The sequence below is a fragment of the Bidens hawaiensis genome, unplaced genomic scaffold, assembly GCF_021521415.1.
Source record: "Bidens hawaiensis isolate Kalapana, Puna unplaced genomic scaffold, B.hawaiensis_p1.1 tig00053294_1, whole genome shotgun sequence".
Lineage (NCBI taxonomy): Eukaryota > Viridiplantae > Streptophyta > Magnoliopsida > Asterales > Asteraceae > Bidens > Bidens hawaiensis.
In genome coordinates this window covers 24,181-45,951 of record NW_027506252.1, presented here as the reverse complement: position 1 = coordinate 45,951, position 21,771 = coordinate 24,181, and the positions used below count along the sequence as shown (strand labels likewise).

General features: G+C 37.9%; 1 protein-coding gene and 1 pseudogene across 2 annotated transcripts; both read left to right on the top strand.

The window, feature by feature from the left end:
• Positions 1-329: 329 nt before the first annotated feature.
• LOC143617253 (F-box protein At5g07610-like) lies at positions 330-1,585 on the top strand. The gene has a single exon (XM_077089873.1). It carries the CDS (start codon positions 338-340, stop codon positions 1,475-1,477), a length of 1,140 nt encoding a protein of 379 aa, XP_076945988.1. The 5' UTR covers positions 330-337; the 3' UTR covers positions 1,478-1,585.
• Positions 1,586-8,325: 6,740 nt separating this feature from the next.
• Positions 8,326-19,985, top strand: LOC143617252 (protein trichome birefringence-like 38; annotated as a pseudogene). The gene is made up of 5 exons (XR_013150796.1): positions 8,326-8,753; positions 18,747-18,914; positions 18,961-19,165; positions 19,368-19,526; positions 19,700-19,985. The product of XR_013150796.1 is annotated as a protein trichome birefringence-like 38 (transcript).
• The last annotated feature ends 1,786 nt before the right edge of the window (positions 19,986-21,771 follow it).

Genomic DNA, 21,771 nt, shown 5'->3' with positions numbered 1-21,771 from the left:
AATATTTAATATAATAATAATTAGTCTAATCTTTAATCCTAAGTGTATTTGATTTCAAATTGTGTATTTGATTTCAAGTAGGACTAGGCCAAAGGAAATCTATATAACCCATTGGTATTTGAAGTATTATTAAGTTTTTTTCGTTTGTCATTTTCTTAATAAAAAAGTCGTAGAGAGTTATATAAATCTCGTGTTATTGATTCACTCGCTCAAAGTTTAACAGGCCATTGGCCCGACAGTGATCCAAATAACCGTTAAAATAAAAAATAAAAATATTTGTATCTTATATTAGGTCAAACTTAACCAGAGATTTAACCCGTCGTGCAAATAGTTTCCCATGGAATCTACTGCCGGAGTTTCGTCTGAACTTGATCCATCCACACAAATAGTCGAATCCAACGACGACCTCTTAACCGAAATCTTACTCCGGTTACCCGTTGTCTCTCTTCATGTGTTCAAATCCGTATCCAAACGCTGGTGCACTCTCATCACAAACCCTGATTTTGCTTTGCGACGAAGCCAAAACCCCAGATTCGACTCCGCTTCTGGTCTCATTCTCCAGAGACGCAAAGTCTCCGAATATGATTTCTTGCCTTTGGATACCCGAATCCCGGTTCCGTTACCCACTGCCTTCAGTTTCAATTCAAGTAAAGTTGAGATCTTACAGTCATGCAATGGTTTGCTCCTCTGTCATTTAATAAGCCTTGACAAGTTCATCGTATACAATCCGTCCATGAACCGGTTTAAAACGATCCCAGAATCTCCTTATCAGGAACTGAGGTATGGTTATGGTGGTTTCAGGATGGCTTTTGATCCTTCAAAATCATCTCATTACAAAATAGTGTGTGCTGGAGTCATAGAAAATAATGATGGTTCTCATCTATTAATTGAAATACAAGTTTACTCTTCTAAAACATGCGAGTGGAGTGTTTTATGCCATCGTCGAAATTACCATGTGTTTAAAGGTTTCACGAATGGATTATATTGGAATGATGCCATTCATTGGCTACATACTAATTATAACACGAACTGCCATTCTATGTTAGATATTGCTGAGCATTCGATCAAAACAAGAGCACGAAAACTACTTCCGGATCTTGGGAATGGAGATCATAAGTTGTTTGAGTCACGCGGTTGTTTGCTTGTTATTTGTTCACAAAATTATCCGCAACATCTGAATATTTACGAGATGATTAAATGGGATTCCGGGTGGTCAATGAAGTACATTGTTTATTTAAGTGAGATCATGACGCCTTTCCCCAACACCTGGAGTAAGTCTTCTAAGTGGTTTTGTTCTCGTGCTCGGTGCATTGTGATCGGGGATAATGACGAGGATTCGTTTCTTGTGATGGAAATGTGTGGAAATATAGTACGATATAGTATCGGGTTAAGGACTCTCTTAAAGATCTATGAACTTGATTCGGTTATTGACTCTCCGGATAGCTTTCAATTCATTGCATCTCTTGCTGCTGTGTGATCCTAATTGCTTTATGATTAATTTCAGGTATGATTTTCATATCTAATATATATGTTGTGTTTGCACTGTATGCATCCATTACAAACGTGTATAAAAGTTATGAAGTATTTGCTGTTTAGAAACAAGACTAAATACATATTATTCTTAACATGAAAACAGTGAGAACCAATTTACTGTTATTATTAGGTTTATTTTTATAGGTGTTTACTGTTATTGTTTGTTCGTATTTGCTAATTTTCGATTATGAGACGTTAAAAGTATTTGCTGATTTATAGTTTGTTGTTATTATTAGATTTTTCCTTTTGCGGTTATAAATATTTGTTGGTATTTGTTGTTATTAGTTTGTTCTTGATTTAGATCATTTTGTTGTAATTTTTATGTTTTTTCTTTGTTATTATAAATAATTGTTTATGTAGATTGCTATTATTTCTTACGTTATCATTTTTTTAAAAATTGATATTGGTTCTTACGTTCTCATGTTAATATTAAAATGTGCATGAACATTCTCCTGCTGTTTGTTATAGAGAATGTATTATTATCACTTTTGTTAATTTATACGTAATTATCCTTGTTATACTTTTATGTGTTTATCAATAGATGCTCATTATTATATATATACGGCTAAGCTAACTGATCATGCATTTTAGGTCCAAAACATATCGAAGGTACATGCATTAGATACCATTGGGTCTGGAGTTTTATTAGTGATTACAAAGTCTTGTACATTTGACTTGATATCATTTTCAGTTGTTCTTGCTTTGGCAAGTGTATGTTTAAACGGTATAACGTTATTGGTCGTTTTGGCTTGTTTAAATTAATTAAGGCTCATTATGATGAATTAACGTTCATTGTTTTTTATTTTTTATTTGCTAAAATAGTGCAATGTGTTTTCATCTTCATCTTCATCTTCAGTTAGATTGAATGGTTATAAAAGCGCCAAACAGTATAACGTCATTATACTTTTATCAATACGATGCTCATTAATTTGTTGAAGTGATCTTATTAAGTAGTACCACATATCTTGAAAGAGTAATGGAAAAATATCACGAGTGTAATACAAAGTAAGTCATTTCAATCATATTGAAAAGTATATGTTAGCTGTCGTATGATCTTACAACTTCCTGGATATGGTGTGAAGGTACGAGCCAGTTCTAAACTGCAACATATCCATTGAGCTAACACAATGTATGTACAAGTACAACTAACATTATGGCAGCAACAAAACAAAAGGACTAACGTTTATATCTTGAATTATTAAGAGAAGAGGTTTGATTCTCTTTTTTCATACTTAACAGATTCAATGATAGACCAACACCACACAAGTTACACTACCTCAAGTCCAATTGGCGCAAACAGTGTTGATTTATAACCATTTTGGACAGGCTGTAAGTCTCCAATTAACCGGATCTAACATCGAACGTATTTGCTCTTGATAAACGACCAAGACGGGTGCGGTGAAATCAAACGATCGAATAAATAATATATAATTAATATGGAAAGTGAAAGACTGTGTTCCAGAGTCTCATTTAACGAGGGAGGGGAGGGGAAGGAAATTAGGAGAGAAAAGAAACGAGACGAAAATTTTTTTTTGTTGTGTTCCCGAGTTTAATGAGAAAGAAAGGAAAATCAAGGAATTTACATATTTTATGTGTTACCGAGTTGAAAGGAAAAGAAAAGAAAGTTATAGCTTTACTATTAGGGTAAAGTTAAAATACAAAGGACAACAAAAATGAGAAGAGTGAAAAGGAATTCAGTCCATTAATCTTAGATTTAAATGACTGAGATTAATTTAATAAATAAAAATTGATGGAAATGCCATGAAGGTAATAACTCACATTTGTTGACTTTTTCTCTCAACGTGCAAGGCACATGTCAATTCCCCCATCATTTTAAAATGTCCATAACTTTTTCATACGACATTATTTTTTCAAAAAAAATTCACCATAATAATAAACGTTTTTTAATCTTTAATATGAGTATCATATTGTTATATAAAAATAAAAAAAAATTAATGGTTTTTTTTAATTGTGTTTTTTTGTTGTTCATTGTGTAATATGTTGTTTCCATTGTGTTTTACGTTTCAAATCATTGTGTTATATATATTCACCATTGTGTCTTACATTTTAGGTCATTGTGTTATACGTATTCACCATTGTGCCTTACGTTTTAGGTCATTGTGTTTTACGTTTCAAGTTATTGTGTAACATGTATTAATCATTGTGTTTTATGTATTAGATAATTTGTTGTTATTTTATCGTTATTTTTACATATTATTATTACACAACGGTTTTATTAGTATTTAAAAAAACGTAATGATGAGTTGAAAGACACATGATAAGCGAAAAGACACAATGGTGTGCGAAAAGACACAATGACGAATAAAGACACAAAGATAGGCGAAAAGACATAATGGTGTGCGAAAAGACAGAATGACGAAAAAAGACACAATGATAAGTGAAAAAACACCAGGGATATGGGTAGTGGCATGGTCTGAATATTGAAAATGTTTTTCGGATTGGGTTTTGTGATTCCAGATTTGGAACGAGTTTGCATAATGTGTGGGTTATTTGGAAAAATAGGTGGTATAGTATGTGGCAGTGGAGTGGGTGTTATGGTATTGGTATGGGAATCCGATATATGGTTAAATGGAGGGGACGATTTGATATTGGGTGGGTTATATGCTGGGGAAGGTGTGGACTGATCATAATAGTTGCGGACAGTAGGTTGGGTTGTGGAAGAATTGGGTTGGCTAGGGAAAGTGAACACGTGTGGGGCTAGGTCTAGGGGTGCAAACGACTCGAGCTTGGCTCGTTTCGAGTTCAATTTTTAATTGAAATATTACAACACGTAAATAGTATATCGATCATAGGACTAAGACGGTTAATCAAATATGTCAATACACATAATAATTGATCTTGTTTCCTAATTACAATTGTCGGTGTGGCGAAAATGACAAGAATAACAATATGCACAAAACAATTCCTTGAATATAACGTAAATTGTGGTTCAAGATGTTTACAGGGTCATGGGCCACGTATATGGGTCAAATTGATGGGTTAACGGGTTAGGTGATCAAACTAAGCAGAAATTGCAGATTGATCCTTCAAGGTTAGAAGGTTAGAGATGGAAACAACTAGGGGTTAAAGTATAGGTTAGGGTTAAAATTGCATATGAACCAAAGTTAATTTATATTGTGGTGCGCGCATATAATGTATATATGTGTGATCCATCGGGTGGGCAAAAGTGAAATTGCACTAATTTTGACGTTATTTTACTAATCTCGTGAAAATGACATTAAAAGTGGCGGAAGGTTAATCAGGCATCATGTGGTGGCGTTAATAGCCGAAAGACAAGGGTACATTCACCAATCGGCGGTGTTCCAAAGGTTGAGTGTTATGTGCCTTATGTGCAAGGCTTGATGCAAAACTACTACGAGCCGGTGGTTTCACCGGAAACAGCCTCTCTATTCCTAAAGGGTAGAGGTAAGGCTGTCTGTCTACATCTTACCCCTACCATAGCTTTTCTATTGATGGGATATACTGAGTACAATGATTATGATAATATAAATATAATAAACAAATAAAAAAAATCATAATTACTCGGTAAACGTGATATTTTTATTGATAAAATTTCCCGAATATAAAAAATGGTCGGGTATACAGATAAACATATTAAATGGAAAAACCGAGTTGTTACAACCAGGTGGGCGGTTGGGCCGGATGTGGACAAGGCGAAAAACCGGCCCACTGTTGTAGTGGAGAAGCATAAAAATTTGGTTGACCATTCCACGGAGCCCAAGTTTGTTGCTGCCCATACTGAGCCAGATTACCCCCTACCCGAATACACGCGACCTCTTCCTCTATTCACACGTCCACGACCTCGGTAATTTTGTGGCTGCCCGTATTGTCCCGACTAGTTCGGTGAGAAAGGACCCACATATGCTTGCTGAGATGGGCCTGTATGGTGGGCAAATGGTCCATTTTGGGCCTGTTGGGCAGTTGAGTTTGCAGCCTGTAAAGCAGTTAAGGGTTGAGCAGCAATTAAGCCAGTTTGAGCTTCTTTTTGGGCTTCAATGTGTGGTCTTTCGGAGTCGAGTTGGTTTATTGCAGCATCCTTTGAAGTGGGTTTTTAGTTTATGAGATTCCTCAACGTGGTGGTCGACATCTTCCAGTTGGTCGGCCAACTCTTTTAATATTTGACAATAATCTTCAAGGGGCGAACATTTAGCAAGAGTTAAATTGGTAAACTTGATCTCAAGAGCCGCCGCGCGAGATTGTTTGTTGCTTAAGAGGATAGTTTTGACTCGATCTCACGCCTCTTGAGCCGTGGATTCATTCACCAATACGCGATTAAGAAGAAAATCAGATAGCGTACCATAAATACATTGAAGTATTAGAATACCGTATCTTTAGGATTATAAAAGATATTTTAGAATAACAAAAATATTTAATTGTTTGATCCATATCTTTTCCCCTAACTAGTATTTGTATAGGATTGTAACTCTTCCCTATATAAGGGGTTATGTTTATTGAATGAGGGGGATTGCAATCATAATTATTATCATGAAGAACTATGGCATCGATTTCAGACCATGACTCGTAAGCGGGGTCCGTTTTGGCCGGTGGAGGTGTATCACCTATATGGTGAAGAACCTTGCAACCTCTTGCGTGAAGTCTGAACAACCTCGTGCTGAGTGCGTGATCTTTTCGCCATCGAGAGGACGAATCCTCATCTGGATTTTGCTTACGGTGTAAACGGGGTGTAGGGGGTTTAGATTCTGCTGGATATGAGGTGATTGGCCCGATCATCGTGATTAATTATTTGAAAGAGGAAATGTAGAGATTGAGGCTGGAAAAAATATAGGGTTTACATAATTTGTGGCTTTGATACCATGATAAATGATAAAATTGACATCAATTCTTGCGTTCCTTTCATTTCATCACCAATAATATATACGCATTTTACAACTGACTACACCTATCTATATGGAAGGGAATCAATTATAATCAATATAATAATTACAAATATATGGTAAATATAATACTCTCTTAAAGATCTATGAACTTGATTCAGTTATTGACTCTTCGGATAGCTTTCAGTTCATTGCATCTGTTGCTGCTGTGTGATTTTGTTTATGGTTAATTTTCAGGTTTTATTTTCTACCATATATGCATGCTTCAAGTTTATGATGTTTTTTGATAGATATTTTTAGTGCACAAGTTAGAGAGAATATATGTATTAGCTATTGTAATTTTAATATTATTACCATAGTTACAAAATATGATTTGATTAGGTTTATTTCGTACATAATTATCCTCAATATACTTTTATTAATAGTTTAATAAAAATAGTTGATCAATAACGTATAGTAGTTTACACGGTGCTCATTATTATATAATGCTAAGCTAAATGATCGTGCATTTCATGTCCAAAACATATTGAATGTGCATACGATCATAAAATTGTTTAATTGCTTGGGTATGGGGTTTTGCTAGTGATTATGAAGTCTCCTACATTTGACTTGACATGGTGATCATTTTTCTTGTTTTGGCTAGTCTATGTTTAACTAGTATAACGTTATTTTTCGTTTTGACTTGTTTGATTTAATGGGGGGATCAAAATGATATTCGTTTTTAATTTTGTCCTTTGTCTTTACTGAAATGTTCTTCATCTTCATCATCTGTTAGAATGGTTATATAAGCGCCAAACATATATTCTTAACATCGATCGGATGCATTTGTGAATGAATGGGGAAAAATGATGGCCTATCCTTCTGAAAATTTAATAAGACGATGTTTGATAAGTATGAAAGTATTTAATAAAATATTAAACATTTATATTTAACAATATAAAGTAAATAATCAAGAAAGGTAACCATCTGGGCTAGCTCAGATGGCCAGAGATATGATAGAAGACCTGGAGATTATAGGTTCGATTCTTGATCTCGACCGGTTTTGACAACATAGTCTTGGCTTGAGTGGAGTGACTGTTACTGAAATCGTTCAAAAAAAAATCAAGAAAGGTTCCTTTTGTTTTTCACATGTCTCCGGTCCGTGCCACACGTGAACTTCTCCCATCATGATTTTGTCTTCAATTCATCAATGACAAAGTACACCAAAATATTGAATGAATATAAAACTTTCGTTATAAATAATATGTTAGATAAATTATTTAAAAAAGGTTTGGAGGCACTCAACTTCGAATCCGATCTTAACCGGGTCTTATCGCAGCGGGTTTTCGGACAACTAGTTTCCCCAAAACAGGAGATGGTGGACTAGCTCTTCCTAGTGTCATTTATAATCATGGGCGTTTGAGGTTGTCTTTTGTCGTTGGGTTACCGAGTAGTTTCTTTATTCGTTGGTTGTTAATAAAACAATCATTTTTTTTTCTAACAAAAAATCAAATATTTTATTCAGTATATTTAGAAAAAAATCATGTAAATATGAGGTTTTCTAGAGACACCCACCATTTTTCTAAACAAAACCCCCTATATACCCGTATAGGCTTATTAGCTATACGGGGGCGTATTGGGTCCCCTATACGTCTCGTATAGCCCTATACGTGGCGCTATTAATAATAATCTTATAATCAATTAATGTTAAAAAGATTAAAGGTGATTCATGGTTTCTCTAAAAATGTCTAATTACAAAGTTCTTTACCGTAGGGAGGATTTTGACGACAGGTTTTTCCTGAAACAAAAGATGGTGAGCTTGAGCTACTCAACGTTATCTATGATTACGAGAGTATGAGTCGTCATCTGCTATTGGGTTACCTTAAGTAGCCACGTTTTATTTGTTGGCCGTTCAAATACCAAAAAAAAGTACTTTAAAACTCGATCATTAATTATTCAGTTAATATTCCATTGTCTTTAATCATTTTAATTAATATAGCTTTGACCTCTGAAATTTAATATCAATCACCTAACAGAATTGAAGTCTTAAGTCAAACTGTTGGTTAGACAGCAAATGAGGTGGTCCTCTCTCTCTATGTATTGCCTGCGTCTCTTACTTTAGCTACTGGGTTTTGTGATGGGTGGTGGGATTGAAAGAAGATGTTGGTGTGCAGTTATCTTTTGTGCACTTTTAACGGGAGCGAGTGCATACGAAAATGAGTGCGATTTGTACCAAGGAAGCTGGGTGTACGACGAGTCCTATCCTATTTATGATTCATCGCAGTGTCCACACATTAGAAAGGAATTCGACTGCATCAAATACGGTCGCCCCGATTTAACCTACCTCAAGTTCAGATGGCAGCCCACCAATTGCACCTTGCCTAGGTACATATTTATCCATCCATACAATAATATTCATATATATATATGCATATACATATTAAGGTACATGCTAACACATGAATTTGTGTCAATCTATGTCTTTTATTTATTTTTTTAGTCAGTTAAACTACACCACGCTTATTAAACGATGAGTTCATTAAAACTCATTCCGTATGACAGGACGTTATGCATTTTTAAATTAAACCACAACTCCGGTCTGATATAACATTATCACGTTACACAATTTTTATTAAAACCATAAGTATATTAATCATAATCCAAACACATGACTATATGTTGTCTTTCCACACGCCTCGTTTGAAATGTCACGGTATTCACATGTCCTAGAATTTCGTGTGGTATTTGTTTGATTATTTTTTTTGAACAAGACAGCCGCCACCGCCTCCCGTTTCATCGCCGCCACCGCCACCGCCTCCCGTTTCATCGCCGCCACCGCCTCCCGTTTCATCGCCGCCACATAAACCCTTGCCACCATCACCAAAACAGCCGCCACCGCCTCCCGTTTCATCGCCGCCACCGCCACCGCCTCCCGTTTCCGGCTGATATCTCGCTGCCGCTGCTGAACCGGAGCTGCTGCAGCAACTGTTGCTGCCGCTGACCGCCGCCGCCGTGACTTCGCCGGAATTTCGGGGTTTTAGAGAAAGAAACTCTCTCTCTCACATGGCGGGCAGGGAACGCTTTAGGGTTGATACTTGGTATGATGTTTCGACGAAAAACAGCAGGAGATCAAGACAACAGGACGTGGTGATTACAAAGGTTTTTGTTTCAAACCTGCCGGAGAGGTGTTCATCGGCAGAGTTGGTTGCGGTGCTGAAGGTTTTTGGGGACATTCACGGATCGTATATTGCTAGGAAATATGATAAACTCGGGAAGAGGTTTGGTTTTGTATCCTTTCGTAATGTGAGGGATCCGGTGGGACTCGAGAAGGATCTCAAAGACGTTTGGATCGGCAGCTATAAGTTATATATAGTATTAGCAAGGTTTGTGGATGGCGAGAAGATGACTAGGAAGGATACCAAGGTTTGGCAGCCGGTTAGCGAGAACGCGGCACAGAAAGATGTTTCTATGGAAAAAGTTACAGAGGTGGTTACGGATAAGCCGGGTCCGAGTGTTGTTGGCCTTAGGTCTTTCCGGGACACTCTCATCGATAAAGATCCAGAGCAAGGGACGATGGAGGTGACGGTGGAGTCTGGAATTGCTGTACGGTCGAACTGGAGCGACCGTGGATTGGTTGGCAGGGTAAAAGATTTTAATTCATTGACAAATCTACGGACCTGGCTGTCACGGGCTGCTAAGAGTAAGATTTGCATTAAGTATGTGGGTGGTTTTTTGGTTATCCTCGTGTTTGAAGATAAAGAAAAGAAAGAGTTGTTTTTAGAAAGAAAAGAAGTGTGGGATTCGGTTTTTGAGAGGATGGAAGAGTGGGATGGACAGGTTCTTGATTTTGAACGTATTGCATGGATTAAAGTCTATGGGGTCCCGTTATGTTTGGCGGTTGAACAGGTGATTAATGACATTGGATCCAAATTTGGTGTTGTGGTCCAACCTGCGAACATATCTGAAGAAGATGATGATGTCTCGTATGTGTTGATTGGGGTTCTAAGTAAATCGGTGAGCAGGATTCAACAACGGATCAGTTTGAATTGGAAGGCTAATGTTTTTCCCATTCTGGTGGAAGAGGAGTCCGGTGATTGGATTCCTGATTGCATAGCTAATGTGGAAGATGAAGATTATGCGGCGGAGGACGTAGAAGACGAAGTGAGCATGGACTCGGATGAGGTCAACGCCGGGGTCATGGGTGCAAATTTGGAAGGTGCAAATTTTGTGGAACAAGGTCAACCTTCCAATCTTGATGCCATTGAAGAAGGAAACGGTCCGAGAATTCAGGAAACTTTTGTGGAACAAGATCAACCTTCCAATCTTGATGCCATTGAAGAAGGAAACGGTCCGAGAATTCAGGAAACTTTTAATCATCATTTATTTGATGGGAGCAATTGTAGGGATACTTTGAAAAAGAAAGGGAAGGGGTTCCGTAAAAAATCCAGGCAACATAAATCATTTTCACCAGTGGGCCAGGAGAGGCCCAAGAAGAGGCTTAGAGAGGAAGATGATATGTTCGATTTGGACCGATATATTTGGGCTGTGAAGGGGAGCCCAATGCCCAGAACTTCGGTCTCGAATATTGAAGCTTTTCAGGATAATTTTCAGACCCCAGATTTGAACAAAAGTGTGAACCCGATGGGTTTCAAGTCTATTGACGGCATCGAAGAGAACTCCCACTCAATACTAGATCCTCAATTGAACGAAGTCATGGAAACGGTTCAGCTGGGAAAGGTGCTCGGTGCTTCTAATATAGAGAAATTCGAAGGTCCTGTGGCCAAGGCGATAATGGAAGAAGGTTCTCAATTTGTTTGTCAATGAATGTTTTATCGTTGAACATTCGAGGGATGGGATCCGAGGGTAAGAGTGTCTGGGTTCGTAATCTTCGAAGTGCTAATGAGGTGGGGTTTGTGATGTTACAGGAATCTCAATTTGTGTCTATTGCGGGGCTGGATATGGGTAAATTTTGGGGGAATTCAGAATTTCAATATGAATGGGTTGATGCGACGGGACGGTCGGGTGGATTGGTTTCATTATGGGATCCGAAGCTGCTGGTGAACACAGTGGTGGTCAAGCACAGGAACTTTCTAGCCGTTTCAGGTGTGATTAAAGAAAGTGGAAAGGAAGTTACGTTCATCAATGTTTATGCCCCTCATAAGTTGGTAGACAAACGGTTGGTATGGAACGATTTAAAGAGCATTATGGAGGCGGATGACAAGTACTGGATCGTGGGTGGTGACTTCAACTGTGTTAGACACCGAGACGAGAGGAGGAACTCAAAGTTCAATGCGGTTGCTTCTTCGGAATTTAATGAATTTATTGAAGAATCGGGTTTATGTGAATTTGTTTTGAGAGACCGTAAGTTTACTTTTCTTGCAGGAGATAAGTTAAGCCGAATCGACCGAATTTTTGTTTCGTGGAACTTTTTTAATGATTGGCCCAATGCGGAGTATCGGGCATTGGCTAGGGAGAAATCGGATCATTGCCCGTTAGTTTTAAAGGTTGTGTCTCGGAACTTCGGTGCGAAACCTTTTCGTTTTTTCAATTCTTGGCTGCACAGGAACGGTATCGAAGAGGTTGTTAGCCGGTCCTTGTTGAGGTTCAATGGAATGGTGGGAAAGCCAGATGAGGTGTTTATGTCTAAGTTAAAGAAGATAAGGAGAGGAATTCAATTGTGGATAAAAGATGTTTTGACTAATGAAGTGGAGGAGGAATTTTGTTTAAAAAAAGAGGTGAACGACCTGGAGGTTATATTGGAGAGTAGGGAGTTGTCTGCAGAGGAATCTTGGATTTTTGAGGAAGGTAAAAAGCGATTGAAGGAAATTGAGGATTTCAAGAATAAAGATCTCAGACAGAAGGCTCGGATCAAGTGGGCGAAAGATGGAGACGAAAACACCAGTTTTTTCCACGGTTCGATTAATATTAGGAAAGCTCGTAATTCGATTCCTGGCCTCATGATCAATGGGAGATGGGAGACGAAACCGAGTGCAATAAAAAAAGAGGTATTCGGTTTTTTTAGAAAAAAGTTTACTGAAGATATGGGTGAGCGACCGTACCTCGCATGTTACGGGTTAAAGCAAATCAAGGCGGCTGATGCAGATGAGATGGTGATTCCTTTTTCTGAAAAGGAAATTAAGGATGCGGTGTTCGGTTGCGGGAGTGATAAAGCACCGGGTCCAGATGGATTCAATTTTCGGTTTGTGAAAAAGTTTTGGTCTTATTTTTCACAAGATTTTCGTAGTATTTTTCAACATTTCTTTAACAATGGGGTGATTAGTCGTAGGGCGGGGTCGTCTTTCATAACTCTGATCCCTAAAGTGAGCGACCCTGTGGAATTGGGAGAATATCGGCCTATTAACTTAATTGGGATAGTTAGCAAAGTTATATCTAAAGTCTTAGCCAACAGATTAAAGAAGGTAATGGATTCTCTGATTAATGAAACTCAATCGGCTTTTATTGCGGGAAGATATATTTTAGATGGGCCATTAGTCGTCTGTGAAGTTTTGTCTTGGGCTAGAAGAAGTGGTAAAGAGTTCTTTATGTTTAAAATTGATTTCGAAAAGGCCTACGACAATGTGAATTGGGGATTTCTATTGATGGTGATGCGGCAAATGAGGTTTCCAGAACCTTGGTGTATGTGGATTTATGGGGTGCTGTCATCGGCTAGGTCTTCTATTCTTGTTAACGGGTCTCCTACTTTTGAGTTCGCTTGTGGGAAAGGTATGCGCCAAGGAGATCCTATTTCCCCTTTTTTGTTTATTATAGCTATGGAGGCACTCTCAGGTCTTATCAAAAAGGCGTGTGATGTTGGTCTATTCAAGGGCGTTGATCTTCCTAATGAAGGTCCTAGAATTTCTCATTTGCTGTATGCGGATGACGCAATGGTTATGGGTGAATGGTCGGATTCGAATTTCCGGACGCTTAAAAGAATTTTGCGGATTTTCCATTTGTGTTCGGGCCTAAAAATTAATATTAACAAGTCGACCCTTTTTGGTGTTGGGAAAAATGGGGAAGAGGTTAGGGTGAAGGCGGGAGAGTTGGGATGTCGTCCGGGAGTAACCCCGTTCAAGTATCTTGGGATTCAAGTTGGTGCTAATATGAACAGAATTAATAATTGGGAGCCGGTGGTGCAAGTGTTCAAGAACAGGCTTTCGAAGTGGAGATCTAGAGTCCTCTCAATTGGTGGAAGGGTTGTTTTGATAAAAGCCGTTTTGGAGAGTCTCCCGTCATATTATTTTTCATTGTTTAAAGCCCCGGTTGCGGTTATCCAAAAGCTTGAGGTGATGATTAAAAAGTTTCTGTGGGGAGGAAACTTGGAAGCTAATAAAGTCCACTGGGTTGGATGGGATGTAGTTACTCGCTCAAAAAAGGATGGTGGGTTAGGCTTGAGTAAGTTGGATGATTGCAACAATGCGTTATTACTCAAAAGGATATGGAGATACCGAATGGAGGGCGATGCTTTATGGAGGAAAGTAGTTGATGCTGTTCATGGGTCTAAACGACGGTGGCAATCTGTTCCGTGTAATAGGAATGTTTCGGGTACTTGGTCAAAGATTGTTAAAAGTGGTTCTCGGCTTATAGTGAATGGATCTAGCTTTAGTAGTTTGATGCAAGGTAAGGTCGGGAACGGATTGAGTATTAAATTCTGGATTGATCCTTGGATAAATCCCCTTCCTTTGAAGACTTTATTCCCTGCACTCTTCCGTCTCGAAAAGAATAAATGGTGTATGGTCGCGGATAGAGTCGGCAATAATGACTTTGTTGGTGCAATGACTTGGGAATGGAAGAAGTATCCGGCCACTGTCCAAGAAATAGCTGAGGTTGTTGAGTGTTCTCAGATGGTTTCAGGTACTACACTCGACTCGAGCCGGGATTTGTGGGAATGGAATAAGGGTCGATTGCAGCAACTAACGGTACAGGAAACTAAGTCGTGGATTAAAAGTTTCAATTCAGATGCTGTTGGGCATACGTTTCGATGGAGTAGTTGGCTACCGGCTAAGTGCAACATTTTTATGTGGCGAACTTTATTAGATCGGATTCCTACAAAGGTTGCCCTTAGAAGACGGAATATCTTGGTAGGAGACTGCAAGTGTGTCCTATGTGGAGAAGTTGAAGAGACGGCTGAACATGTGTTCACGGTGTGTCGATTCGCTGACGGAGTTTGGAATGGAATCGCTCGGTGGTGTCACATTCCTCCGATCTTCTTATTCTCAATTAATGATATACAGACTATTGTTGATCAGTCGGGGAGTTCGAACCGGAAAAAGGAGCTGCTTCATGGCATCTTGGTGCTAACATGTTGGCGCATTTGGAAGGCGAGAAACGAGAAGGTGTTTACGAAGAATAATACAAAGATTACTGAGATTATTTCGGACGTAAAGTCGATGGGTTTCCTTTGGTATAAAAGTAGGGGTAAATGTGATGTAGATTGGAAGGGTTGGCATTCTTCCAATCTTTCAATTTTTTGATGTAATTTAGCCGTTTTTCCTTGTTGTGGCTTGGAACTATCTCCGTCTTGGAGTTAGTTCGTTTTTTGGGTGTTTAATGAAATTTGCCATTCAAAAAAAAATTTTTTTTGAACAAGAAAATTTTTTTGTAATTTTAATGTTCAATACTGTATGATTAACTATCGTATAATATAGTGTACAAATTAACTAAGAAATACATATTTTATTACTAGTTTGATCCTCCCGTATTACGAGAGTTTATTTTAAGTTTTCTTTATAGTCGTTTTGCTATTTTATGACGATTTTTTATAACGTAGTTTTGTTTTAATTTAATATCTATATATTAGTTTGTTACTATATTTTTTAGCGTTTGAGTATTTTCAATTGATATGTGTAGGTTTTTTGGATTTTTAACGAACAAACATAAACGAACACGAGCATGTTAATTTTTTTAAATGAACAAACATGAACACAAATATTTGTCTAATGAAAAAGGGGACGTGGATGTAGTTGACGATGGTGGGTAGCATCGGAAGTTAACCGGCGATGGAGATCATAGACCAGCAACTTAGAACATGTAAATAAGATAAATTAAATTATGGTTTAATGATGAAAGTGTTTACCAATAAATAAAATCTTATAACCATTTGAGGGCTATTTGGGTTTGGTAAGACCCATAACCCATGAAAATTATTCTTTGATGATTAAAGGGTCATTTCACAAATAAATGAGATGTTATAACTCGTTTAAGGGTTATCCGGGCTTGGTAAGACCCATGACCTGCATAAATTATTGTTTGGTCTCTAAGGTGGCTATGAGGGGTGTCGGGAAGGAGATGGCTAAATACCTCGGTGACTTTCAATTTGGGGTGGGAGTCCCCAGTGGGGCAGAGGCCGTGCTTCATAGCGCGAACATGTTTCTAAATCAGTTTCATTCGGATGGGTCATTGGCTATGCTTACTATTGATTTCTCCAATGCCTTCAACTTAGTAGATAGGACGACCCTTCTACATGAGGTCCGGAGTCGATGTCCTTCCATTTCTCTTTGGGTGGATTTTTTATATGGGCAGTCGGCTAGGTTATATGTGGGTGATACTTTCATTAAATCCACCACTGGGGTTCAACAGGGGGACCCTCTTGGGCCTCTCCTTTTTGCCTTAGCTTTGCACCCACTTGTTCACCAAATCAGAGATCGGTGCAAGCTTCTCTTTCATGCTTGGTACTTGGATGATGGCACGATTATTGGGGATACTAGAGAGGTAGCCAAAGCATTAGATATTATCAGGTCTGAGGGGCCTCGTTTGGGTCTTGAATTAAACGTTAAAAAAACAGAGTTATTTTGGCCAACATGCAATGGGGTGAAGGCACAGGAGGGGTTGTTCCCTTGCGGGATTGGAAGGCCGGTGCTTGGCGTGAAACTCCTTGGTGGTGCTGTAAGCCAGGATGCGGGGTTTATCAGCAGTTTGGCTATGAAAAGGGCATCTAGCGCTGTGGAACTGATGAGCTGTCTCCCAAGACTTCGGGATCCTCAATGCGAGCTTCTTTTGCTTCGCGCATGTATGGGAGTCGCCAAGCTTTTATTCGGTTTGAGAACGTGCCAACCTATGTATGTGGGGGAAGCTGTTTCTATATTTGACAATGGTCTTAGAAGGGCGATTGAGGACATCGTGGTTTGTGGAGGTCCGTTCTTTGGGGATCTCCAATGGAGGTTGGCATCACTTCCGACCCTTTATGGGGGTTGGGTCTCTGTTCGGCCGAGGATGTATCTACATATGCTTTTGTGGCTTCGAGAGCACAGTCGTGGTGTTTGCAAGACCATATTCTTCGGGGTTGTGATATTTATGGGTTGGACTCTGATTATGGGTGTGCGATGGATCGTTTACGTACTTCACTTCCAGATTTTGATCTTAGCGGGTTCTCTAATAAGGACACCGCCCCCCCTAAAGCCCAACATGTTGTGGCGAGTGCCTTATTTAGTGGAATCGTCAAGAATTTAGAAGTGAAGTTTGATCTATCCCCTCGCCAAAAGGCGGTGTTTAAATGCCTTCGGGCTCATCGGGCTCAGGATTTTCTAACGGCCATCCCCATTGAAGGATTAGGCCAACGTATGTCGGGTTTGGAGTATCGGGCTATCCTTAAGTACCAGTTAATGATCCCTATGTTCCCGACGGATGAACCTTGCCCAATTTGTCGCAAGGTCTGTTTTGATTCTTTTGGTGACCATGCGGTGCATTGCAAAGAATTACCTGGCTTAAAATATAGACATGATCTGGTTAGGGGTGTTCTGTGTGATGTTCTTAAACGGGCATGGATTTCTGCTAAAAAGGAGGCCCCTGTTAACTTTCTCACGGATCCTCTTGAAGGGAGGTCTACTTTACGACCAACTGATATTCTTGTGTTCGAGTGGGCAGGGGGAAACACGCCTGTGTGGATCTTACAGGAGTGTCTCCTCTTGCTGGGCTCAGGGACCGTGGGTTTGTTGTGGGTCAGGCTGCGTTGAAGGCTGAATCGGGCAAAGTTGTTAAACACGAGAAAGCTTGTTTAGATAATCAACATGTCTTTCTACCATTTGCCTTTGATACATTTGGTTTTCTGGCTCCAGAGGCTGTGAAATTTTTGAGTAGGGGTTCAGCGCGTCGTACATGGAACCTCTTCAGCTTCTAGGTCCCAAAGCTTCGTTTTTAGCAGGATTGGCTTTGCTATTCAAAAGGGGGTTGCGGCACAGCTTGTTGCCCGTTTGCCTGCCACTTTATTGTAATCGTTTTATAGTAAATTATATAAAATAGCTGCAGAAAAAAAAAGTTATTATGAAAGAGTTTTACAAATAAAGAGATGTTATAACCCATTTAAAGATTATATGGATTTGGTAAGACCCATACCCGTGATTTCGGGTCAAATGCATTAAAAGTCTTCATTTATAAATCAAACAATCCAGTGACTCTAGAGAAAGGGGGGAACAACCAGAGAGTGACACATGTGATTTCATAGTAGACAATTATATAGATAGTTAGATAAGATCAAATTAAAAATAGTATAAAACTATTAAATAAATGTTCCGAATGATATAATTATACTCATAACAATATTACATCATTAGATGTATTATTTTGTATAATATGATGATATATATTTGTAAATAAGCATTAAAACTAAAACTTATAAAATCTTAACTTTAATTTCTTGGTGAAAATGAAGACAAATTCAATAGATCATGTATACTTGAAAGCTTGACATCATCATTCATCAATCCGTTTCACTTAAAATTAATATAAAAACTTAAGATCAAATTCATGTTTTACTTTATTATTATGTGGCCTGGTTTAATTATATGAAGACCTCATAATGTTATTATTATCTTTTACATGATGAAACTATAAGAATACTATGTATACCGTCAGGAAAACTACACTGACTGGCAACATCAGTTAAATCTAACTTTTCTTAAATCTGTCAGTTTAGACTTTAAATAGTAGTGTTCATGGTTAATCAGGTTGAATGGTACATAAATACAAAATTGTGTTACACACACTATCATATATATTCGTGAGTTGAAATGAAGACGAACCTTTCAACAATGAGAAAACAAAAGTTATCTAATTTTCTTTTAAATAGGATTTGGTACATTAGATTTCAAAACTAACATATTATTTTACTTAAAGCAAGGTTAAAGTTGTCAATTTATTTTTAAACTTTTAAAGTTTGACTAAACATTAATACCCAATTAAAGATGTTAATTATCAAATAAACACATAAAAAAACATAATAAAATAAAAAAATGAACGGGTTTGACATGCTGGTCAAACCCTGAACCCAACAGGTTATACAAGATCGAGTCAGTTAGTTAAATGTGTTCCTAAATGCCGACTTGAAACTGACCCATAGTCATTTCAACTTGTTAGAGTTTTGCAAATTTAATATTTACATTGTAGATACAATGCTGAAGAATTCTTAAGAAAAATGAGCGGAAAGAAAATAATGTACATTGGAGATTCAATAAGCGCAAATCAATGGTGTGCCTTCTTCATGGGGCGTTGCCACCACAATCTGATATCATTGAACAAACCGTCAACTCAACCACAACCGTTACATTTGAGGTTATATAAGTCATCACCTTTATTTAAAGATGTTAATTTAATTAAAGACTATGGACATATAATTCCAAAATATTGTCTTCCTAATTCTTATTAATCTTGAAGGTTGACCCACTCAAGGGTTTCTATCATTGTGGAGGAGGAATTTGGTCGTGTTTTGAAACTAGATTCGCATACAAATGGAGATGCATGGAAGGAATATGACGTTTTAATCTTTAATACTTGCTTTGGTGGTATCGTCGAGGAGAAAAACAACCGTAAGTAAACTTAGCTATGTCACTACTAGAAGATCGACTTTTATCAAGAATAAAAAAATCATTGATAACGTATTCGTTGGTGATTACAAACGGATAGTAATATCCGTTGAAAATCCCTTGATGATCTATAATGGATAAGTCGGTGAATTATGTGTCAATGAAACATCTATTGTTGATGACGGTTACTACTAATTTGATGCAGATGGGATTATATCCAAAGCGGTGCAAACATAACGAAGGACATGGATAGAACGGTTGCTTTTCAAGAGGCTTTAAACACTTGGGCGAAATGGGTTGAGTTGGATATAGACACCGAGAAAACCATGGTGTTTTTCCAAGGAGTTTCTCCGTCTCATTACAAGTAATGTTTACTTACTTTAATTCTTATAAATAACACTCATACTTACGTCTCTAATGACCCGTAACATAATTGGTTCATGACCGCGACTTGGGTTTTACAAGTCTTATTGCTAATTTTTTTTATCCTTGGCGTGTTTTTTCATCAAATTATTAATGAAGCCAAAATTTATTCAGTGGGTCAGACTGGAATGAACCAGGCGTGACAAATTGTGCCCAAGAAACGGTTCCAGTGAACGGATCAACATACGGTGGTGGCGTACCGAAAGCTGAGACCGTTGTGGAGCAAGTTTTGAGTGGCCTCACAAAACCAGTGTCATTGCTAAACATAACAAGACTGTCTCAATTGAGAAAAGATGCACATCCAAGCAGTTTTAATGCCTTTAAAATGGTTTGCACACATTGGTGTGTTGGTGGCCTTCCAGACACATGGAACTTACTTCTGTCTGCTGCTCTTGTTTGAACACAGTTTTAGGTTGTATTAAATGTTCAAGCCGTTTTGTTTTGTTGAGAATATCAAGTGATAGAGAACTTTGAATAAAATATATGATGCACATATACAATTGATTCATCTACAAAGACTAAATTATATCCACAAAGTTCAAAAAGGTAATAACCGAATTTAAATACGATTAGTTTATTATTTTACTACTACGTTTTAGAATTGAAATTTCGAAAGGTCATGGTGATACATGAATGGTCGAAATTCAATTCGATTATCTTATTTCTATATTCAATTACTCTGATGTTTTAAAATTGACAATTTAAAAAGTTATGGTGGTACATGAACGCTTGATTTTCAGTTCGATTTCACTATTTATTGTTAAGTTTAATACTTTTTCCATATGATTATTCAATAATTTATGAGATTTTTGTTTATTGAAAGGTGAAAACTCATGACGCTTCATGGGAATTTCAATTTCGATTTCAAATTTTGTTTCATACGATTTATTTTCTTTACTTGTTTTTATTGATATATCTATTAGTTGTTTTCATACTTACGTCCCAAGTCACGCAAATTCTTCACATTTCATGCGTTCTCGTTCTCTAAGTTGTCGCACTCAAACCGGAACATGACAACCCAAGTTAGCAAACAATTGGCCTCCGTGATCCCGATCATCTCACGTTTAACCACACCCACCTTCATCGCTATAGTAAATTCAAATTCAAATCCAACACAATTCTTGGAAACTCAAACCAAACCTAACCAAGGAACCTTGCACAGAAACACACCCTTTGTATAGTAAGCGTAAATCTCATCATACTTCCCTGAAACGTTGATATACCCCAATTTGTGGTAGATTCAGTTACCACTTATTGCTAAAACCTATCCAAACTCAACGCCATCCACTCATCTGCGAGACATGTACCTAACCATTTGTCTCGATCATGCGCTTGACCATATGCTTCAAACCTGCCATCATTATGGGGACCCGAGCACACCCGCCATACTTTGAAAGGCCTAACTTGTTTCCGCCATGCAATACCTTACCCCGTATCCCTCGTCTATTCTAATCAATTTTTCGGTTTCAACACTTAGATTTTACAAACCCATACAACTTGACTATATTTTCTTTTGCATATTTTATTTCTTTTACTAACACAAATCCGTGATTACCATAGATATTTAATTTTCAATCTAATAGATTTTCTTTAAAAATGATTTCAAATCAATTCAAATGATTTGTTATCATCGCCATCACCATCATCATTAAAATTAGAGTAAAGTGTCAATTTCGTCCTTGTGGTTTGTCAAATAATGCGAATTTAGTCCAAAAAGTTTATTTATTGTGTATGTATCCTCCACGTTTCTTAGTTCTTGCCAATTACATCCAATCACTAACCCCGTTAAATTTAATCGTTAAGTCAGGGGTAGACATGTCTTTTCATTATTTCTTTATTATAATACTCACTTCAGTGAACTGCGATTTTCGCCCTTATGGGTTGTCCAAATATGCAATTTTAGTCTAATAGTTTCAAGTTTGCAATTTTCGTCCTTGTAGTTTCATTTCACTTGCAATTAAACCCGAATTTATTAACCTTGTTAAGTATGGTCGTTAACCCATTTGCTTGCCTCTCACGTGACGACTAGTTTTGTTGTTTTTCTTCCCAAATAAACCTCAATCTTTATTCGCAAGCCCCCACACGTGAGGGGCTGGGGTGTATTTGGGGGAAAAGGAAAAAAGAAGGACCAAAACTGCCTGTCACGTGAAGGGCATACTGATGGTTTAACAACCAGACTTAATGAG

Excerpts from the sequence above, each read along its gene's own strand:
- LOC143617253 (XM_077089873.1), top strand. The coding sequence starts at position 338 with ATGGAATCTACTGCCGGAGTTTCGTCTGAACTTGATCCATCCACACAA.